The sequence below is a fragment of the Megalops cyprinoides genome, chromosome 1 (assembly GCF_013368585.1).
Source record: "Megalops cyprinoides isolate fMegCyp1 chromosome 1, fMegCyp1.pri, whole genome shotgun sequence".
Lineage (NCBI taxonomy): Eukaryota > Metazoa > Chordata > Actinopteri > Elopiformes > Megalopidae > Megalops > Megalops cyprinoides.
Genome location: NC_050583.1, coordinates 14,919,256 through 14,934,912, shown reverse-complemented (window position 1 = coordinate 14,934,912; position 15,657 = coordinate 14,919,256). Strand labels below are relative to the sequence as shown.

The window sequence follows — 15,657 nt, the reverse complement described above, 5'->3', positions numbered from 1 at the left end:
AAAGCAATATTTACGTGGTTTCAGCTATCAACGTGTTGTTTAAACGCTCTGAGCAATATAATACAACATATCGTTGTAGCGTACATGTTGTTTCCACATTCCGATTTAAAAGCACACCGAAGTCGCAAGAACGACTTCACAACTCATGAATGTTTATTTCCGCATCACAGCTGAGGCGAACAGCCGATCGTTGTTACCTTCCTTGACTGTCTTCAGTGGAGAGTGGCCCGGATGCGTACACAGAACAGTATCAGTCGGTACTATTAAACCTAAAAGTTTGGAATTAGTTGCACGCTGAAAGCCAGTTTCCAAGCTGCTGTAGCTACTGAGGAACACGGTGAACTTTATCGAGCAATGAGAGTTTTTTTGTCTTTTTTTTTTGCGAAGCTAGTTACGTACCTACTTAGTTATCGCGCCGTTGACTAGTTATATTACATTCTTTTAGCAGACGCTCTTATCCAAAGCGACTTCCAGCGCTGGATAAGACAGCAACTACAATCTTAACGATCTGTGATTTTTAAAACTTCACTTGTCGTAGTTCTTCTGTTCTTGATTCCATTCGCACGTTTTCTTGCTTACTTGCTGAGTAGGCTAAGTACGTACTGTTTAGAGAAACGCAGACACCAGTCAGCTAGAAGGGCACCACACGAAGAGCTAAGTAAAGTTAAATTGTCCGCCAAATATAATGGGCCTTGGAGTGTGCGGTCTTTTGTGTAAATATGTCGTCATCGTTCTCAACACCCTGTTTGCCGTAAGTATTGCTGTGTTTCTATTGCTTTATTTAAAGAATGCTATCGATAGTAATAAAAATTAAGATACAATTCAATTAAACAATAATGTCATATAATGCCTCAATGGCAGGGGAGCATTTTAATGTGGAACACTGTCTTAAAGTGTGTTTTAATTTCACTGAAACACCAACAATACCATGCATGAGAAAATTTGGGCCCCAATGCAATATCTGTATTTATTTATTTTTTTAATTCCATTCTCTCTCTTTCTTCCAGATAACAGGTTTGGTGATGTTGGGGCTGGGACTGTGGCTGAGATTCAGCTCTCAGACTGGAGGGCTCTTCAACATTGACGTCAACACAAAACCGTTTGTTATTGGTGTGTGTTTGCGGGTCACACTCTAAGCATTTACGTCTACATTTGTCTACACAGCGACAAAAAATGAGTCTTCCTTAAACGCTCATAAGAACAAGAACAATAACAAGAAATAACCCTTTGGTGACTAGCAAATAAATATGTCAGAGTGGTCTCACCCCTTGTTCACACATCATTATATTAAAAGGGAAAATGCTTTATTGCATCCTCTCTCTCATATTCTCATACTCTGTCTCTCTTACCCAGGGGTGATGGTGTTGATTGTGACCGGAGCGGTGATGTTGATCATTTCTGCTTTTGGGGAATTCGGAGCCTGCAGTGAGAACAGGATTGCGCTGAACGTGGTGAGAACAGATATCATTATACGTTATGGTCATGAAATTGAGTGAACTGAACACTTAGCCATATGGCTGTGTTTTTTTTTTTTTTACAGAAATACTGGTGGTACTGGGCATTGGCATTTTAAACATTTTATCTGATGCACTTTGTACTTTTACAACCACACATATATCCTTTACTCCATGACTCCTTTCTCGTGTACATGTGGACCAGCTTACACTGTCATTTGATTTTTCTTGAAGTGTTGACATGTGTGAGGTATCGCCACCATGTGTGTAGGTGTGTGCTATTGCGTTACTGGTGTTTGGAGCTAAAGTTGAGTTGATTGGGTTCCCACCTGTCGCCCACCCAGTTTTCCTTCTTACTGGGACTTGTGGCTGCCATGGAGATCATAACAGGAGTGCTGGCCTTTGTGTACAGTGATGAGGTGGGTGAAGGAAAGGAAAAATTAGGCTCATCAAACAACATAGATTTTTTTTAAATGACAAGAACACCATCTTCCTACTCGTATATACAACAAACAAATCAGAAATATAGCAGACAGGAATTTGGAAGCAAAGTGAATCGTGCCAGCAAAATAGGCGTTTTGCTGTTTTGACATTCTGTAAGTAATTTATAAGACATTTTCCAGCTACAAAAATGTAACAGACTGTATTGAATTGGGAGCAGAGATAAGAGATAGACATGAGGCAGAAAGGGCAGGGGTGTGGGTGGTGGTGAGAAAATGGGTTCTTGCACATTTATGTAGGCCATTACCCACAATACAAGGACGTGTACAATTATACACATTCCCAAATACCAGTAGTTCTTCAGTTTTAAGAAACCTTAAAGCCTGAGTGTATGTGCATTTGAAAAGTGTATATAATACATATGCTATTATCTGTAGTGATAGGCTATTGAACATTCATCCATTTGACTGCATTTTAATGAAGAAAGTTTATTTTTTTGGTTAAAAAAATGAAACATCCACATTCCATCATTGTAGACTAAAGGTAGTCACATAATTAAAGGAAACCATATTCCCATACTAGCAGGAGCATCTAAATTGACATGGACTTCCTTGCTTGTCTGTAACTGGGGTGGTCTGTGTTTGTTTGTGCAGGTGGCAGGGGAGCTGTCAGTCTTTTATAAGTCTGTCTATACACAGTATGTCAGCAATGGAGGAGAGTCCGGCCCAAGCATCACACTGAAGATCTTCCACAATGCGGTAAACCCCATACAGAAATGAAATATATTGTAATATACCAAGCAAATGTTGTTCACCCTAATAATATACAATACCAGTCAAAAGTTTGGACACATCTGATTAAGATAATGGGAAACATGCATTTAAAGACTGGTTGATCTATAGACTTATGCTTGAGTGATTGAAATTTGTTTCTTAGGCAAATATAGTTCAGTTGATACCACTGTATGAATTTCTTTGCAAAAAAAAAATTTAAAAATGTTGGGGGTACTTTGAAGAATCTAAAATATGAGATAATTTAGATTTAATTTTATGTTACCACACAAGCTTCATCTCACTGACAGCCTAAACCATGATTAGATGATGCTCCATTCAGCTGATAATGGTTTGGTTAAGTTTTTGGCTCCCAACTGGACCTCATCAGTATGGTCCTCTTGACCTTGTTTTTGTGGCCATCCTACAAAAATAAAGTTAATGTGACATCACCACCATTACCTCATCTAGGCATGACTAATTTGGCTCTGTGCATTTGCTCTGTCAATACAACTGAAAACAGCAGTTACAGTGTATTAACTCGCAGTCTGTAGATATAGCACAGTAAAAATGATGAAAATAAGATAAAATCAAAGTTGTGCATGACACAAAGATTATAATACAACCTATATAGCATTCAATGTCAGACGTTATAAGAATGCATAAAATGGGGAATCCTAAGGTATTCACAGAGGGAATTCACAGATGTTAACACCAGAAAACATGGCTTTACAAGCTCTTTAATGCAACAACTCTTCTCTCTTTCAAATAGTTGAAGTGCTGTGGAATCGGGGGAGCTCTGGAGCCCTTTGTCCGAGACACATGTCCCAAAACCAGCGGGTTCATTGAAACCTTGACTATCCCAGTAAGTCTGTGCTCTCCTGTCTCTCTGTCTCCCTGCTCATGTATTCTGTTCTAGATCAGCACCACTGTCCTGTCAAAAGAGCACAAAATTAAGGTGCTTATTTTGAGCACAGGCCCAAGCCCTGTAGTCGTAGTTTGAATCCAACGTCATCCTTTCTCCCCCCCCATTTTCTCCCCAATTTGGAATGGCCAATTCCCCGAATTCTGGAATGTCCAATTTGTCATCATCGATGTTCGGTCCCGTTGCACAACCCCCACTGTCAATCTGGGAGAATGTGGACAAGCACGTGCCCTCCTCCGAGACACGTGATGTCAGCCGCTGCTTCTTTTCACACTGCGGCACAGAGATGAGTCAGAGGAAGACATTTCGTATGCAGCTTTGGCACGTGCACCACAGGCGCCCAATCGACTAGCAGGGGTTGCTGTTGCTAATGGGACAGAAGCGCCAGCCAACGTACCCACCCCTGTCCCCAGTGGAACAAAGCTAATGTGTTCCGCCTGTGAGCTCCCGGTCACTGTTGGCTAGTGACACAGTCGGGTTCGCACCTGGGCCGTAGCAGTTAGAACAAGTGCTTTTACTGACTGAGCCACTTGGGAGCCTCCAACAATGCCATCGGATGACAATGTACGGGAGCTCAAAATGGAAGAACAGCTCGGCTGCGTGACAACAGGGGAAGCTATGATGTCCCAGGTGGTGTCAGGGAGATATTTCTGTCCAATTAAGTGCACTGTGCGACTTGGAAGTATAGAAAAATAGTTGGCCTGTGTGTGTAATGGAGGACTGTATTCACTGCGCTGCACTCCTGCCCAGGTGCAAAACTTGAGATGAAATCAAGCCTAATGTACAAGTGATGATTACAAAATTTAATAGTCCTGTGGTAACTCTTCACTGCAATTCTTTAGTTGATTTTTTTTTTTTTACTGAAAACCTTTAGTTGCACATTAACCACAATTAACCAAATATTATCTGATCATTTTACTAGTAGCTCTGGACAGGGCACTGAAAGATGAGTAAAATTAAATTAATCAATGAAAAGAGCAGTAAAAGAAGAATATGGTGTCGTTTCTGACTATGTCAAGAGGCAAGAGGAGAAGATACCCATTTAAGTAGTTTTCCTGTCGATCACAGTTATATTGCACACTGTTCCCTTGTGGTCAAGTAGACAGGACTGATGCATTTTAGTGACTGCTCATCTTGATGACAGATTAGGGTTTGATCACTTGTTGGAGGACTTTTATTGTTTGACCCCTTAATTATAACAATATCTTGTTCTCTCATCAGCCATGTCCAGGCGTGATTGAGAACGTATTCAAGACCAAAGGTACATTGGTCTTGGGACTTTTTGTTGGAACAGCCGTGCTGATGGTAAGATAAGTACTGCTGCACTTCAGATCCTCTCAGTTTCGCTACAGCTGTGTTCCGTTATGTTCGCTGCAGCATTGCAGAACAACACATGATGCTGTCTTGGGTCAGAACCATGTTTGTGTATGTTTATTATGGGGGAAATGCTATTGTGGGGGGTAGAAGACAGTGATGAGGAGGGTCATCACTGCAGGGGTTCGGTCTTACAACTACCAGTAGAATATTTAAATGAAAAAGGAAGACGACACATTTTAGTTTAGTTCCAAAATGAAGGGTTCACAGAGGGATGAGTAGCTTCACTCTGTTCAGATAGTTTCTGTTGCTTACTATTCACTTGCTACGACACACAATGGATAACCCTAACCTTTCATCTCTGTGTACGCCTTAACATTATAGGCGCCCCTCCTCTTTATAGTACTGAGTCATTGCACACAAAGCTACTCAGTGCTTTAAAGGCTAAAATACAGTATCTCAAAGTACACATGACAAGAATGAGCATTGCTAGACAATGTTTGATTTCTGTACAGCATGTGGAAATCGCTAATTTTTCAAACATTTTTTGTTAAGATGCCAAGATTTCATTTGCTAAATATTTACAGGAATGAATATGTTTACCAGGACAGTCATATTAAATGGATAAGTAACTAATGACAGTTGTTTATCCTCTATACTTTTGTTCCTTTAGAAACACAGGTAGTGGGATTATTACACTGTTGTTTATAGTATACTGTTAGTCTCCCTTAAAGTTGGGTTTTAGAAGCCTCTGGCCCACCTCCTACTTCCATTTATTTCACTCTCTGGGTTTAATCCTCTGGGCCAAATGCCCCTTTCCCGTTTTCTTAAAATTCATGTAATGGTAATGTGGAGTATTCATCAATCTCAACCCTCTGTCCCTTCAGATCTGTGCCTTGGTGTGCTGCAGAATTCTCATCAAACAGATGTCAAGTCTCCCATCACCTCGGAAGGAGTACTCTCAACCACCCGTCGTGTACTGAGCAGGGAGCCACCTACCCAGTCTTTGTTTTCCTTAGACCATCTTTTCTTTTAACGCATCTTACTTTCTGTGTGGCTCAAATGTTAAACTAAACAATTGATGTCTGTCATTTTCCTCCTTTTTATATACTGTAATGAATGTTTTATGGATTTATTTTGTGTGCAAACCAATAAAGTGAGGCTTGCGTGCTATTTTCGCACCAGAGTTTTGAGACAAAGACAAAGAGTTTTGACATACTGGGGTTTCCGTTTGGTCAGTGCATTTAAGGTTCAAAACTTTAAAGTGGTTAAAACAAGCATAGCAGGAATGGATTTTCGATTAATCCATTAAACTGACATTTCTGTAGACTTCCGATGTGATCTTCCTTACTACTGATAATATGAATGCTTACTATGTATGCTGAGATTTTTCTAAGTATATAGATCTTTACAAACAATTCCAACCTCATTGTAACAGGTCTAGGTATTTTAAGCCAATACATGATGGCAAGTTAGCCTGAATTCCATACAGATCCACAAGAAACAATTTGACACCTTTTTCTTAATATTGTTACTACATCAAGATGACTGGCCAAGGTGTCAGTATTTTTCAAACTGGCTTTGAGAGTCTTATACAAACACTGGAAGTAAAGAAACTACCACCAAAGGCAATCGTGCTTTTGATGATTTTTATTGTTGGTATGCCTGGAGATGTAAGGGAGAGAGGTTAAGGCAGAGGGTGGTCTTTTCCTATGTTCAATGCAAGCAGTTTGCACTCTGGAGTAATGCGCACCATCCACGTCTCCAGAGCTAAGCATCCTCATCTGACTGGACAGATAATAATGATGGTGATACTGCTGCTGCTGCTGAGAAAAGCAGTACATGACATTACATTTTTTCATACATAGCACCTCACTTCATGTGTATCAAGGATGTGGTTATAAAATACATGTTTTGGTACAGTAACCCCCCCACCCCCCACCCCCAATGCACCCCTTCTCCCCTGCACTGTCAGTACCAGACTTACAGTTAAAGCAGCCATCTACACAGGGACCTTCAGAGGGAGAGCAGACCTCAGTGGAGCACATGAAGTAGATCTGGGGGAGACAGCAGAAACTGTATGAATGGGTTTTCACCGTCCCCACGGGTTCGCCTTCAGTGAGCGAGAGGCCTCACCTCCTCGTCCAAATAGGAAGTGCTCTCAGGGGTGAGGAACTGGAATGTGGTGATGTTGAACCTCTTGGTCTGGCTCAGCGGCGATGGAGCAAGAGGGGAAGTCTGATGGGTGCCGACGTCCAGTTCGTTTGGACAGCTGAGGGCGACAAAAGACTGGCTAGATACCCCCCTCGATGCTCAGTGTTTACGCACCAGAGTGTCTCACAGACAATTAGAAATGAGGCCTGAGGAACCAGGCAAAAGGTCACATTCAGTATGAGTGGAACCCGATATCCAGCTCACCCGTCATAGAGGAGCACCCATGCGGCCTCTGCCGAGCGGGGGTAGGCCAGGCAGTAGTGCACAAGCAGCACCACGCTGGGATCAGGGGGGTTCAGCAGACGCACCTCCAGATACAGTGGCTGCCCCAGAAGCAGATTGAGGGGACGGTGATACTGGGGGTAATAGCTAGTGTAGTGCTGGTCTGGGGTGAGGATCGAATTGTGTAGTTAGCGTTTCATTCAGCAACAACATGGAGAAAAGGATTAGCAACCGTATACATAGGAGTATACCACCATATACTACAGGATTAACGCACCTGTAGCGATCCTCAGCTGGACACCAAACACCCCCTGAGCCTGAATGGAGGGGCCAAGAGATGGGGTTTTCACCATGTAAGCCACGCTCACCTGGGCGCTAGGAATGTACCTGCATTCCACCAGTAACCTATATGGGGTGGTGAGGGAGAAACTTGTCCTACAAGTTTTACTAGCTTGTTCACAACAGTTTATTGGCGACATTGTGAAGGACAAAGAAAATGATACAGAAGTCAAAAATCCACCACTTCTTACATATGAGCCCACTTCTGTTTAAATTGAGTATAATAAAGAATAAAGTGCTTACATTGAAAGATGCACAAAGTAGTTTTATTTCATGGTAGAAACAAGAAACATCTGAAGACACAGCTCTTGCTCACTCGCCCGATCACCTGAAACACTAACACCTAAAGCAGTTTCTTGTGTCAAACTTTGTTTTTCTTTATTAAACAAAACAGATGTAATGGTTTAATGCACTTGTGTCTCTAGCAGCTAGCTTGTATCTTGTCTGGCCAACTATTGAAACCTGGTCATGCAGCACTTCTAATGTTGTTGCCTCCTTATATGGCTTTTTGCTTGTGTTGTACTCTGCCTCATTTGAAAGTTGCTTTGAATAAAAGTGGCTGCCAATTGAATAAATATAAATGTAATGTAGAATGAAAAGCCTTTAGGATACCCTTAATGACAGCACTGTCAGTCATGTGAGGGCTCATTTAACAATTTATCCTTCAGAGACTTTACCTGAGAGGACTGTCTCTGGAGACGGTTCCATAGTTGAGGCTGATGGAGCGGGGAGTGTTGAGGATCTCCACCATGTAGATTTCAGTCTGACCAACCTCCTTTTCACACAGCAATATGTCATCAGTGTGTCACAACAAACAGCATTCACTGTACGAGGTCATCACAAGAGGACTCACATATTTATGTACCCCACACCCATCCAGTGGTATCCTGAACAGGGCAAAGCTGGAGGAAACCCTTTCGGGGATACAAGTTTTGTCGCCAGGGGTGAACAGTGAGGAGGGGGAGAGAGGAGGGTCCGTGAGAGAGGCAGGAACGGTGAAGACAATGTGGTGGTCGGCGGTGCACTCTAGGGTAAGAGCAAACACAGAGGGCAAAATATAGATGACATCCATTTTACACACAGCAACACAACACAAAAACAGAAAATCCATTGTGGGTACAATGCTAAGTTTCTCCACTCCCAAAACTCCCTACAACATGTGTGTCAAACTCAGTTCCCACCATTTTTTGTACCAACCCCTGGTTTCAATGTACTAACTTTTTCAAAACAGTTTGGTGTTTTACTAAATGGCACATTTGCTGATGAATATGGCACATGTGTTCTGTATTGAGATAATTCATGGCAGTATTTTATGGTTAAATGTACTGGTGTACATACAAGGTGAATGATCAAGATCACTAACCACGGTAATTGGTTCTGTTTGTTCTTGCTGTTAACAGTGTTTTGGATTAAAAATCCAATCCTTAAGTCTCCTTTAAACCAGTAGATAAAGACAACATCTGGGTGTCTTCCCTGTTGCTGGCACATTGATCCTAACTGCCCCTAAGGAAACATATGACTTCATCTATTTAGATGAAAAGTCAAGTACCCAATAACCAGATTCAAAATTCTCAATAAAGTACAACATCCAGAGATCTGGAGGTAGCAGGTACTGATAACAGAGTGGTGCTCACCATCTAAGGGGTAGTAACAGGTCCCATAGACAGAAGAGAAGCAGCATCCCAGGGAGTAGCACTCAGCAGGAGAGAGAGAGCCAGATCCACACAGGAGGTGCATATCATTGGGGATGTCACACTCTGCGCGGTCACAGCACATTAACGCTTCTCAGAGAGGGCAAAACCTTGGAGGAGTCTCAACTACATGCCTCTGTCTGGAGTGATGACAGATCACTAAATGCGAATGGCCAACACACATTAGCCAAAATGGCAGCCATCGACCTGGAGGTGTGGATTTTTTGTGCGGCCTCGGAATGTATAAGACTGAATTTCCAGGAGTGGCTAACCCAAGCCAACCTGTCAAACCATTGTGAAGTGACACTGACATAAGAAAAAGGACAGAACAGTGATGACAAATGTTGTAGTCCATTGCCAATAATGAGTTCAGAGCAGTTTACCAACCTTTCTTTGTGATGGATGCATAAATTGGGCAAGATAAAAGCACCTCTCTCTCTTGCCCACTGTGAGTCTGAAACTTTACAATGATTCTGTGCTCATTACCCTGTTCAAAACAAATTATTTTGAAATGAAATTAGCAATGCTTTACTCATCACAATTCAATGAATGTTTTGTGGTTTCGGCTTGATGGGCAACATACCTGTATACTCATGTAACAAGAATTGAAGGGGAGAATTAGGATGTTGGCACCGTTGTGTCCCATACTCACTGTATACCCACAATGCTTGGGGGCATTACTCAGGCTACTCTCAGTCCCTCTGATATCTGGAGAAGGTATGGAATTAAAATACCAAATCACCCTTCATCCTTTGTCACTAAGGACCCCATGCACATGCAAATGCAAATGCAACACAGTGGGCCCACAAGATGATAAAATAAGGCTATACTCTGACTAGACAAACATTTAACCAATTACAAGCTCAACAAAATCCTCACCCTGAACCCACAGTGCCCATTCAGGGCCTGGGGGCAATTCCACACTCATAGCATGTGCAGAACAGGTGACCTGGGGCTTAGGAATTTCCGGAATGAGGGAGGGGCTGGTAGGTGACGGTGTGGTGGAGACGGTTGAGGGATATGGACATTGCAGCTGCAAATTTTGATATTGCCCCAGCTCGGTGTCCCAGAACATTAGAGGGAAAACTATTACAGATGGATTCTGGAGGACAAAGCAAAGAGTTAAAGCAGTGGGGGAGGGGGGAGGGGGGCGTGGGTCATATCCAATCTGTTATAGCACTGTTGACTCACTGGGGTGAAAGTGTGGCAGGCAGGAAGAGGGGAGGACAGTGTTACCCCCTTCTTTCCATCTGTTCGTAATTTGTAATAGCACCCTGGAGGGGCACTGGCAATAGACATCCACATGTTATTGTGGTCTGCAACAGCAGAGGAGAGGGGAGAATTCAGGCTTATGCATTTTCTTCAGTACAGCTAATACAGACTATCTACCCGGGAAATAATACAAACTGGAGACCAACCAGCCTCAAATCAAACAATTGCTACAGCGTTTATCATTTTAATATGATATATTGCCCTGTGACCTAATGAAGTCAAAAAGGACTATCTGAAATCTCAGGGCACTTCAGCCCAGCAAACATGAACATTTGTTAAGCAATAAGCCTGTTTATTTTACTCACCTATCACCACAATGGAATCCGGGTGGGCGGAAGGCAGGGTGACCGTCATGTCATCTGTTGTGCAGGTTAAGGAGGGTGATGACTGAGAGGTGGAAGTAGAGGAAGGAGTAGTAGGAATCTGAGGCCAATGGGGAAGGGGGACAGATGGGGCTGGGTCATAAGGTGAAGCTATGCAAGGAGTCGGCCCAAAGGGAGTGCAGAGGGGATAGGCACTTTGGTGCGCGTGTAATTTAGGATCATGGTAAGAGTTTTTACTAAACAGAGAAGGTGGGGCAACCGAGAGGTCTATGGAGGTGTGGGGATGGTAGGCAGGAAAAAGGGGTGTGTTCCTGGTGGGAGCAGGAGTTGGAGGGTGAGTGGGAGGGCCTTTCTGTAGGTCAGCATACAAGCTGGGGTCATAGTAGTAAATAGGAGCTACAAGTGGGTCAGATATAGGTGGGTAATTGGGAACAATAAGAGAGTGAGTCGGATGAGTTCTAGAAGGATGAGGGATTTGGGGAGAGGGAACAAGGGGTGGTGGACATGAGATGGTCATCTTCCCTTCTTGTGCAAGGAATGAGAGGGTGTACATCCCATCCTGTGAAGAAAGGCATCAGTCTTCTAAAACCAATGAGAGATTTCCCCATTGATAATTCATTATTATAGTTTTGATGCTAAACATAATTTTTCTCCACTGCATCACACACAGCGGTCATCCTAAAAATCACGACTCTTAAATGAAATCAAGAAACGCATTGCTGCCTAAAAATCGTGCTCTGAAAGAAAAAGGATCTGATACAAAAATTTCCATTTACTCTCCTAAGGCATAGAAATAAATAATGGCAGCTGTGTACCAACTGAACGGGGTGTTAAAATTTTAGTTTATCAATGAAGAATAACAAAAGAATAACTACTACTGTGCATCACCCAGGAGTTACACACTGGTGTGGCTACACAAAAGGCTACACCTTTCACTGTAAAGCAGAGACCTATGAAATGTTCAGTATTTTAAAAATCCATTAATAAAATGTATAAATATTACTATGTAGCAGCACTACTACTAGTACTAGTAGCAGCAGTAGCAGTAACAGTAGTAGCATCCAAGTTCTTTTGTCAGTCTTTGCTGCTTACCTTAACAGTTATCCCACATCCTGTATAGGGAGCGTATATGATCAAATCTCCAGGGTGATACTCTGCATGGTACCCACACTGGGAAGGCACAAAGGGCACCCACTCCCCCTGCGCTGAGGAGGATGACAGAACTGGTCAGAAAGTCAGAGCTGCACAAAATCGCCAGGCACTCAAAGGGAAAGGCATCAATCACAGCACATTAGCTACAGAAGCATGAAAAAGCAAACAAACTTGCAGAGTGCACACCCGAGCAGGCGAGTTTCCCAACCCACAAGAATGCAACTTACAAGCGACTTGGAGCTTCCTTGCAGCATCCATACCTCCTTGAATCTTCAGAGCCATGGCAAAAGGGGTGCAGGAGACAGAGAGAGGGGAGGGGGGAGAGGAAGAAGGGGCAGGGGCTGGTGTGGCAGGGCACACCATCTTCACAGGAGTCTCCCACCAAAGCAAAGGCAGAACATAACTTCCATCCTGGGAGACAGACGGCGAAGAAAGTGACCGAACTGTGATTTATTTTTTTCCTCCATTAAAAGCTATGCACTTTTCCCCATTCCCGCTGCACTCAAGCACTGACTGGACACATACGCGAGGCTAATTAGTCAAAAATGCGAGGCAGACCTTCACAAATACACACTACTTAAAACACCACCACGTAGGGTGAGCAGGGGAGGACAGTACCTCTTTTAGGACATAGCATCCATCGTAGGGCGCCATTAGGACAAAGTCATTTGCAGTCAGCTGAAAGGTGTGGCCACAGTAAGAGGGCAGCTGTGACAGGGAAAGAGGAGGAGCGCTCACTGAGAAGAGAGAGGGTGTAAGGTAAAGGCAACGTTAGTCTTAAAGGCTTATGACATCGTATCAAACATTAAAGGGAGGCTGTTTAGAGATTTGTAATAGACGAAAAGGAAAAACAATCACTCGTCACCGAGGGTCTCCAAGCCAATATTACCTCTGTCCACCTGCAAATGTGGGTATTCACTTTCCTTTGCTGTCAGCGTCATGAAGTTGCTACCACACCATACAAATGGCCTTGTTGAGTCAGTCGCATGGGGGCTGGATACAGTGGGTGGGCTGCTGACCTTTGCCAAAAACTGCCATTGCCCCAACAGCCCTAAGAGAATCAACAGATAGTGGGTGGCACATACCACAACAATCATCAAAACCTTTTTTTCTACAAGACTTGATTAACTGATCCAAGTGCAGTATACAAAAGTTTTCACCTGTTGAATCAGACTGATATCCTGCGTTGTTAAGAGATCCAGCTCGTGGCCCTGTGCGCTGATTCCACGTACCGTTTCGTGGCAACGTAATGAGGCTCTCACTACCAAACTTACGCGCCTCGAAATAACCCCACGAATCCGCTGTATTGACGCTTTCATTTTTCTTTGACTGACGCAAACCGCTGTTAACTTCAGAAGATTTCCTCCTCGATTGTTTACGTCCCTTCTTTCTACGCAATTTCTTCCGGCGTTTGACTGTTTTAGAACGGGGAATAATCAATGGTGACTCTGGCGGACTAAAACGGCTCCCCTGCAACCTGTCAGCATTGTTGGTACTATTAAGTATGTAGTGTGTTCGGAAATTACGTCCAAGCGCTTGCCATCCGATGCGGCCAGCCTTCCCCGAGTAATTTCGTTCCATTACCCCGAGGTTGAGGTTCGTAATTTGTGTAGAGGTTTTAAAACCTTCCGTGGCGGTTATGTTTTTCGCCCGTGTTGAACCACATGTACTTAAAGTGCTCAGTGTAAAGGCTACGATACATAAAAACAAATTTATTTTTCTGTTTTCTTCAGAAGACATCGCAAGTTGTATATTTAATTTGCACACACAGGCGCTCAAACATACCCTTTCAAATTACTGGCGTAAAATTCAAAGAGGACGAATGGGTGTATACTAGAGCTCCCAAACAATCCCAAAACCAAGAGGGATTTTCATTGAATTCGGTTTGCTGTCACCTACCTCTTAGGCGAATAAATAAATACGGCTTACTATTTTGTTTGAATTGACCTGACTTTGAACAAAATGAAGGTTTGGCCTATAACCATTTGTTTAAAGAACCCTGTTTTACTGCAAGGTATTCAGTTTCCACCAACCAGGTGTCCACAATTTCGGCATTTGGTACGTAAGCGTGATGTCAACGGCCAATCAGCCTATTTTATATAGTACAACTTCCTCGAGGAGCTGCTGCGCAACATATTAGGTAAAGATAAGGCGTTCGCTATCTGCTGACATGTAGAATTGATTAGCGACTTCTTACATACGTATGGACGCATTCAGATAGGCCTCTGACACTGATAATCCAATCAAATGTGTCTGTATAATGTTTTACATTTGTTTCAAGTAAAACTATTTCAGCGCTAAAAATATATGTTAGATAGAGGGGTGCACGTGTCATAACATCGCGCTCGCGGTGAAATCTGTATTTAGGTCCATTTTCGCATTGTCAGTCCAAAAAAAGAGGTCTTCATAACTAATTACTGCCGGGCGTGTTCCGATGAATTAAAAAAAAATTGTGACCACAGTTTTGATACAGTTAATCGGCCATCAAAGCTCCTGCTGCTTTTTCAAATCCACTAAAGTTCATATTGTGTAGAATTGTCCAAACAGTTATTGGTGTACACCATCAGTGCAGCCAGACGATGTACAGATCTGTTCCATTTGTCATGCATGTTGCACATCAAACTGTAACATGTCCAGATTGTGCGTGCCATAATGAGTATTAACCCTGCATATATTTCTTTTGAATAATAGAATCGTAAAACAGAGTTATCTGATTGGTTAACTTTCTACCATAGCTTTGTTGATATGGTCACCTTTCCCTCCCTTCCTGTTAAACAATATGTATAGTATTCACATGTGTTAAAGTGTGCTTCTAATTTTTACGTGTCACTACAATCTTTCAGTGAATCAGCCAGAGTCACTAGGTGCCTATGTGACATCAGTCTGGGTTCCCCCTAGGGTTAAAATTGGGGGCTAGGTGAGGGTTTGATTTAGGTTTTGGGATAGGATATGGGTTAGATGACCCCTTCAGGGAGAGCGGAAAGAATGACATAACTCATAAGGAAGAGCACATAAGCATGCATCCCACTGTCCTGAAAGCTAAAAGGAAGAAAATCTGTTACAGAGACCTTGGGTTCAACATGTAAATGGTTGGGTAGCTAAATACCAGGTCATTAATCAAATGAACAGATAAATAATTAAATTACTTAACTAATGTCCAAGGATTTAACTTAGATACACTGAAGAATCATTGCTCCATATTAGTTGAATATCACCTCTTCCTGAGAGCAAGAGAAGGGGAAAAGGAAAGTTATTATTGAGTTCAATGTGGAGGGTGACTTCAGTGGTAAGATTGCTTGCTGAACCACAGAGTCTCTCATGCTGGGACCGTGGTTCTTTTAACCTGACAGATCAGAAATCTTGTAGTGGCAGCTGTGTGCCTCAAGAGGGAGCTGTGAAAGCAGCTGGTTTGAGTTCCTTCAGATTCAGTGCCATAAAACACATCTGGTATGAGCCAGAGAAGCACAGAATTAAAACAGTGTGTGCGCTGCTTGGCTGACTTACAAACTACGTGGAGACAGCACAGAAAGATTCAAAACA

General features: G+C 42.8%; 3 protein-coding genes across 4 annotated transcripts; 1 reads left to right on the top strand and 2 right to left on the bottom strand.

The window, feature by feature from the left end:
* Nucleotides 1-226: 226 nt before the first annotated feature.
* LOC118792489 (CD9 antigen-like) lies at nucleotides 227-6,013 on the top strand. Of its 2 annotated transcripts, XM_036550350.1 has the most exons (8): nucleotides 227-751; nucleotides 1,008-1,110; nucleotides 1,354-1,451; nucleotides 1,799-1,873; nucleotides 2,549-2,653; nucleotides 3,438-3,530; nucleotides 4,812-4,895; nucleotides 5,792-6,013. In XM_036550350.1, the coding sequence occupies exons 1-8, from the start codon at nucleotides 686-688 to the stop codon at nucleotides 5,885-5,887; spliced, it is 720 nt and encodes a 239-aa protein (XP_036406243.1). In that variant the 5' UTR covers nucleotides 227-685; the 3' UTR covers nucleotides 5,888-6,013. The 2 variants fall into 2 exon arrangements, with proteins under 2 accessions (XP_036406243.1, XP_036406251.1); XM_036550358.1 differs by lacking the exon at nucleotides 1,799-1,873.
* An 893-nt stretch (nucleotides 6,014-6,906) lies between these two features.
* LOC118774856 (zona pellucida sperm-binding protein 4) lies at nucleotides 6,907-9,770 on the bottom strand. Its single transcript, XM_036524449.1, has 8 exons — nucleotides 9,758-9,770; nucleotides 9,314-9,436; nucleotides 8,533-8,705; nucleotides 8,357-8,454; nucleotides 7,618-7,745; nucleotides 7,323-7,503; nucleotides 7,041-7,176; nucleotides 6,907-6,918 (listed from the first exon to the last, which is right to left on the bottom strand). Exons 2-8 carry the CDS (start codon nucleotides 9,414-9,416, stop codon nucleotides 6,907-6,909), a joined length of 831 nt encoding a protein of 276 aa, XP_036380342.1. The 5' UTR covers nucleotides 9,417-9,436; nucleotides 9,758-9,770.
* Nucleotides 9,771-10,492: 722 nt separating this feature from the next.
* On the bottom strand, nucleotides 10,493-13,698 carry LOC118774784 (vegetative cell wall protein gp1-like). The gene is made up of 7 exons (XM_036524321.1): nucleotides 13,644-13,698; nucleotides 13,007-13,168; nucleotides 12,736-12,854; nucleotides 12,345-12,528; nucleotides 12,058-12,170; nucleotides 10,948-11,524; nucleotides 10,493-10,686 (listed from the first exon to the last, which is right to left on the bottom strand). The coding sequence occupies exons 1-7, from the start codon at nucleotides 13,696-13,698 to the stop codon at nucleotides 10,493-10,495; spliced, it is 1,404 nt and encodes a 467-aa protein (XP_036380214.1).
* Nucleotides 13,699-15,657: the final 1,959 nt, after the last annotated feature.

What these genes read in the sequence shown, in the direction of transcription:
- LOC118792489 (XM_036550350.1), top strand. Translation starts at nt 686, where the DNA reads ATGGGCCTTGGAGTGTGCGGTCTTTTGTGTAAATATGTCGTCATCGTT. An exon ending in TTCTCAACACCCTGTTTGCC is followed by an intron (nt 752 to 1,007) that starts GTAAGTATTGCT and finishes TCTTTCTTCCAG; the next exon opens with ATAACAGGTTTGGTGATGTT. An exon ending in CACAAAACCGTTTGTTATTG is followed by an intron (nt 1,111 to 1,353) that starts GTGTGTGTTTGC and finishes TCTCTTACCCAG; the next exon opens with GGGTGATGGTGTTGATTGTG.
- LOC118774856 (XM_036524449.1), bottom strand. Translation starts at nt 9,416, where the DNA reads ATGCACCTCCTGTGTGGATCTGGCTCTCTCTCTCCTGCTGAGTGCTAC. An exon ending in CTGTTACTACCCCTTAGATG is followed by an intron (nt 8,706 to 9,313) that starts GTGAGCACCACT and finishes CTCTTACCCTAG; the next exon opens with AGTGCACCGCCGACCACCAC. An exon ending in TGGGTGCTCCTCTATGACGG is followed by an intron (nt 7,177 to 7,322) that starts GTGAGCTGGATA and finishes TGTCGCCCTCAG; the next exon opens with CTGTCCAAACGAACTGGACG.
- LOC118774784 (XM_036524321.1), bottom strand. Translation starts at nt 13,698, where the DNA reads ATGGAACGAAATTACTCGGGGAAGGCTGGCCGCATCGGATGGCAAGCG. An exon ending in ACATTTGCAGGTGGACAGAG is followed by an intron (nt 12,855 to 13,006) that starts GTAATATTGGCT and finishes CTCTCTTCTCAG; the next exon opens with TGAGCGCTCCTCCTCTTTCC. An exon ending in GATGCTATGTCCTAAAAGAG is followed by an intron (nt 12,529 to 12,735) that starts GTACTGTCCTCC and finishes TCTGTCTCCCAG; the next exon opens with GATGGAAGTTATGTTCTGCC.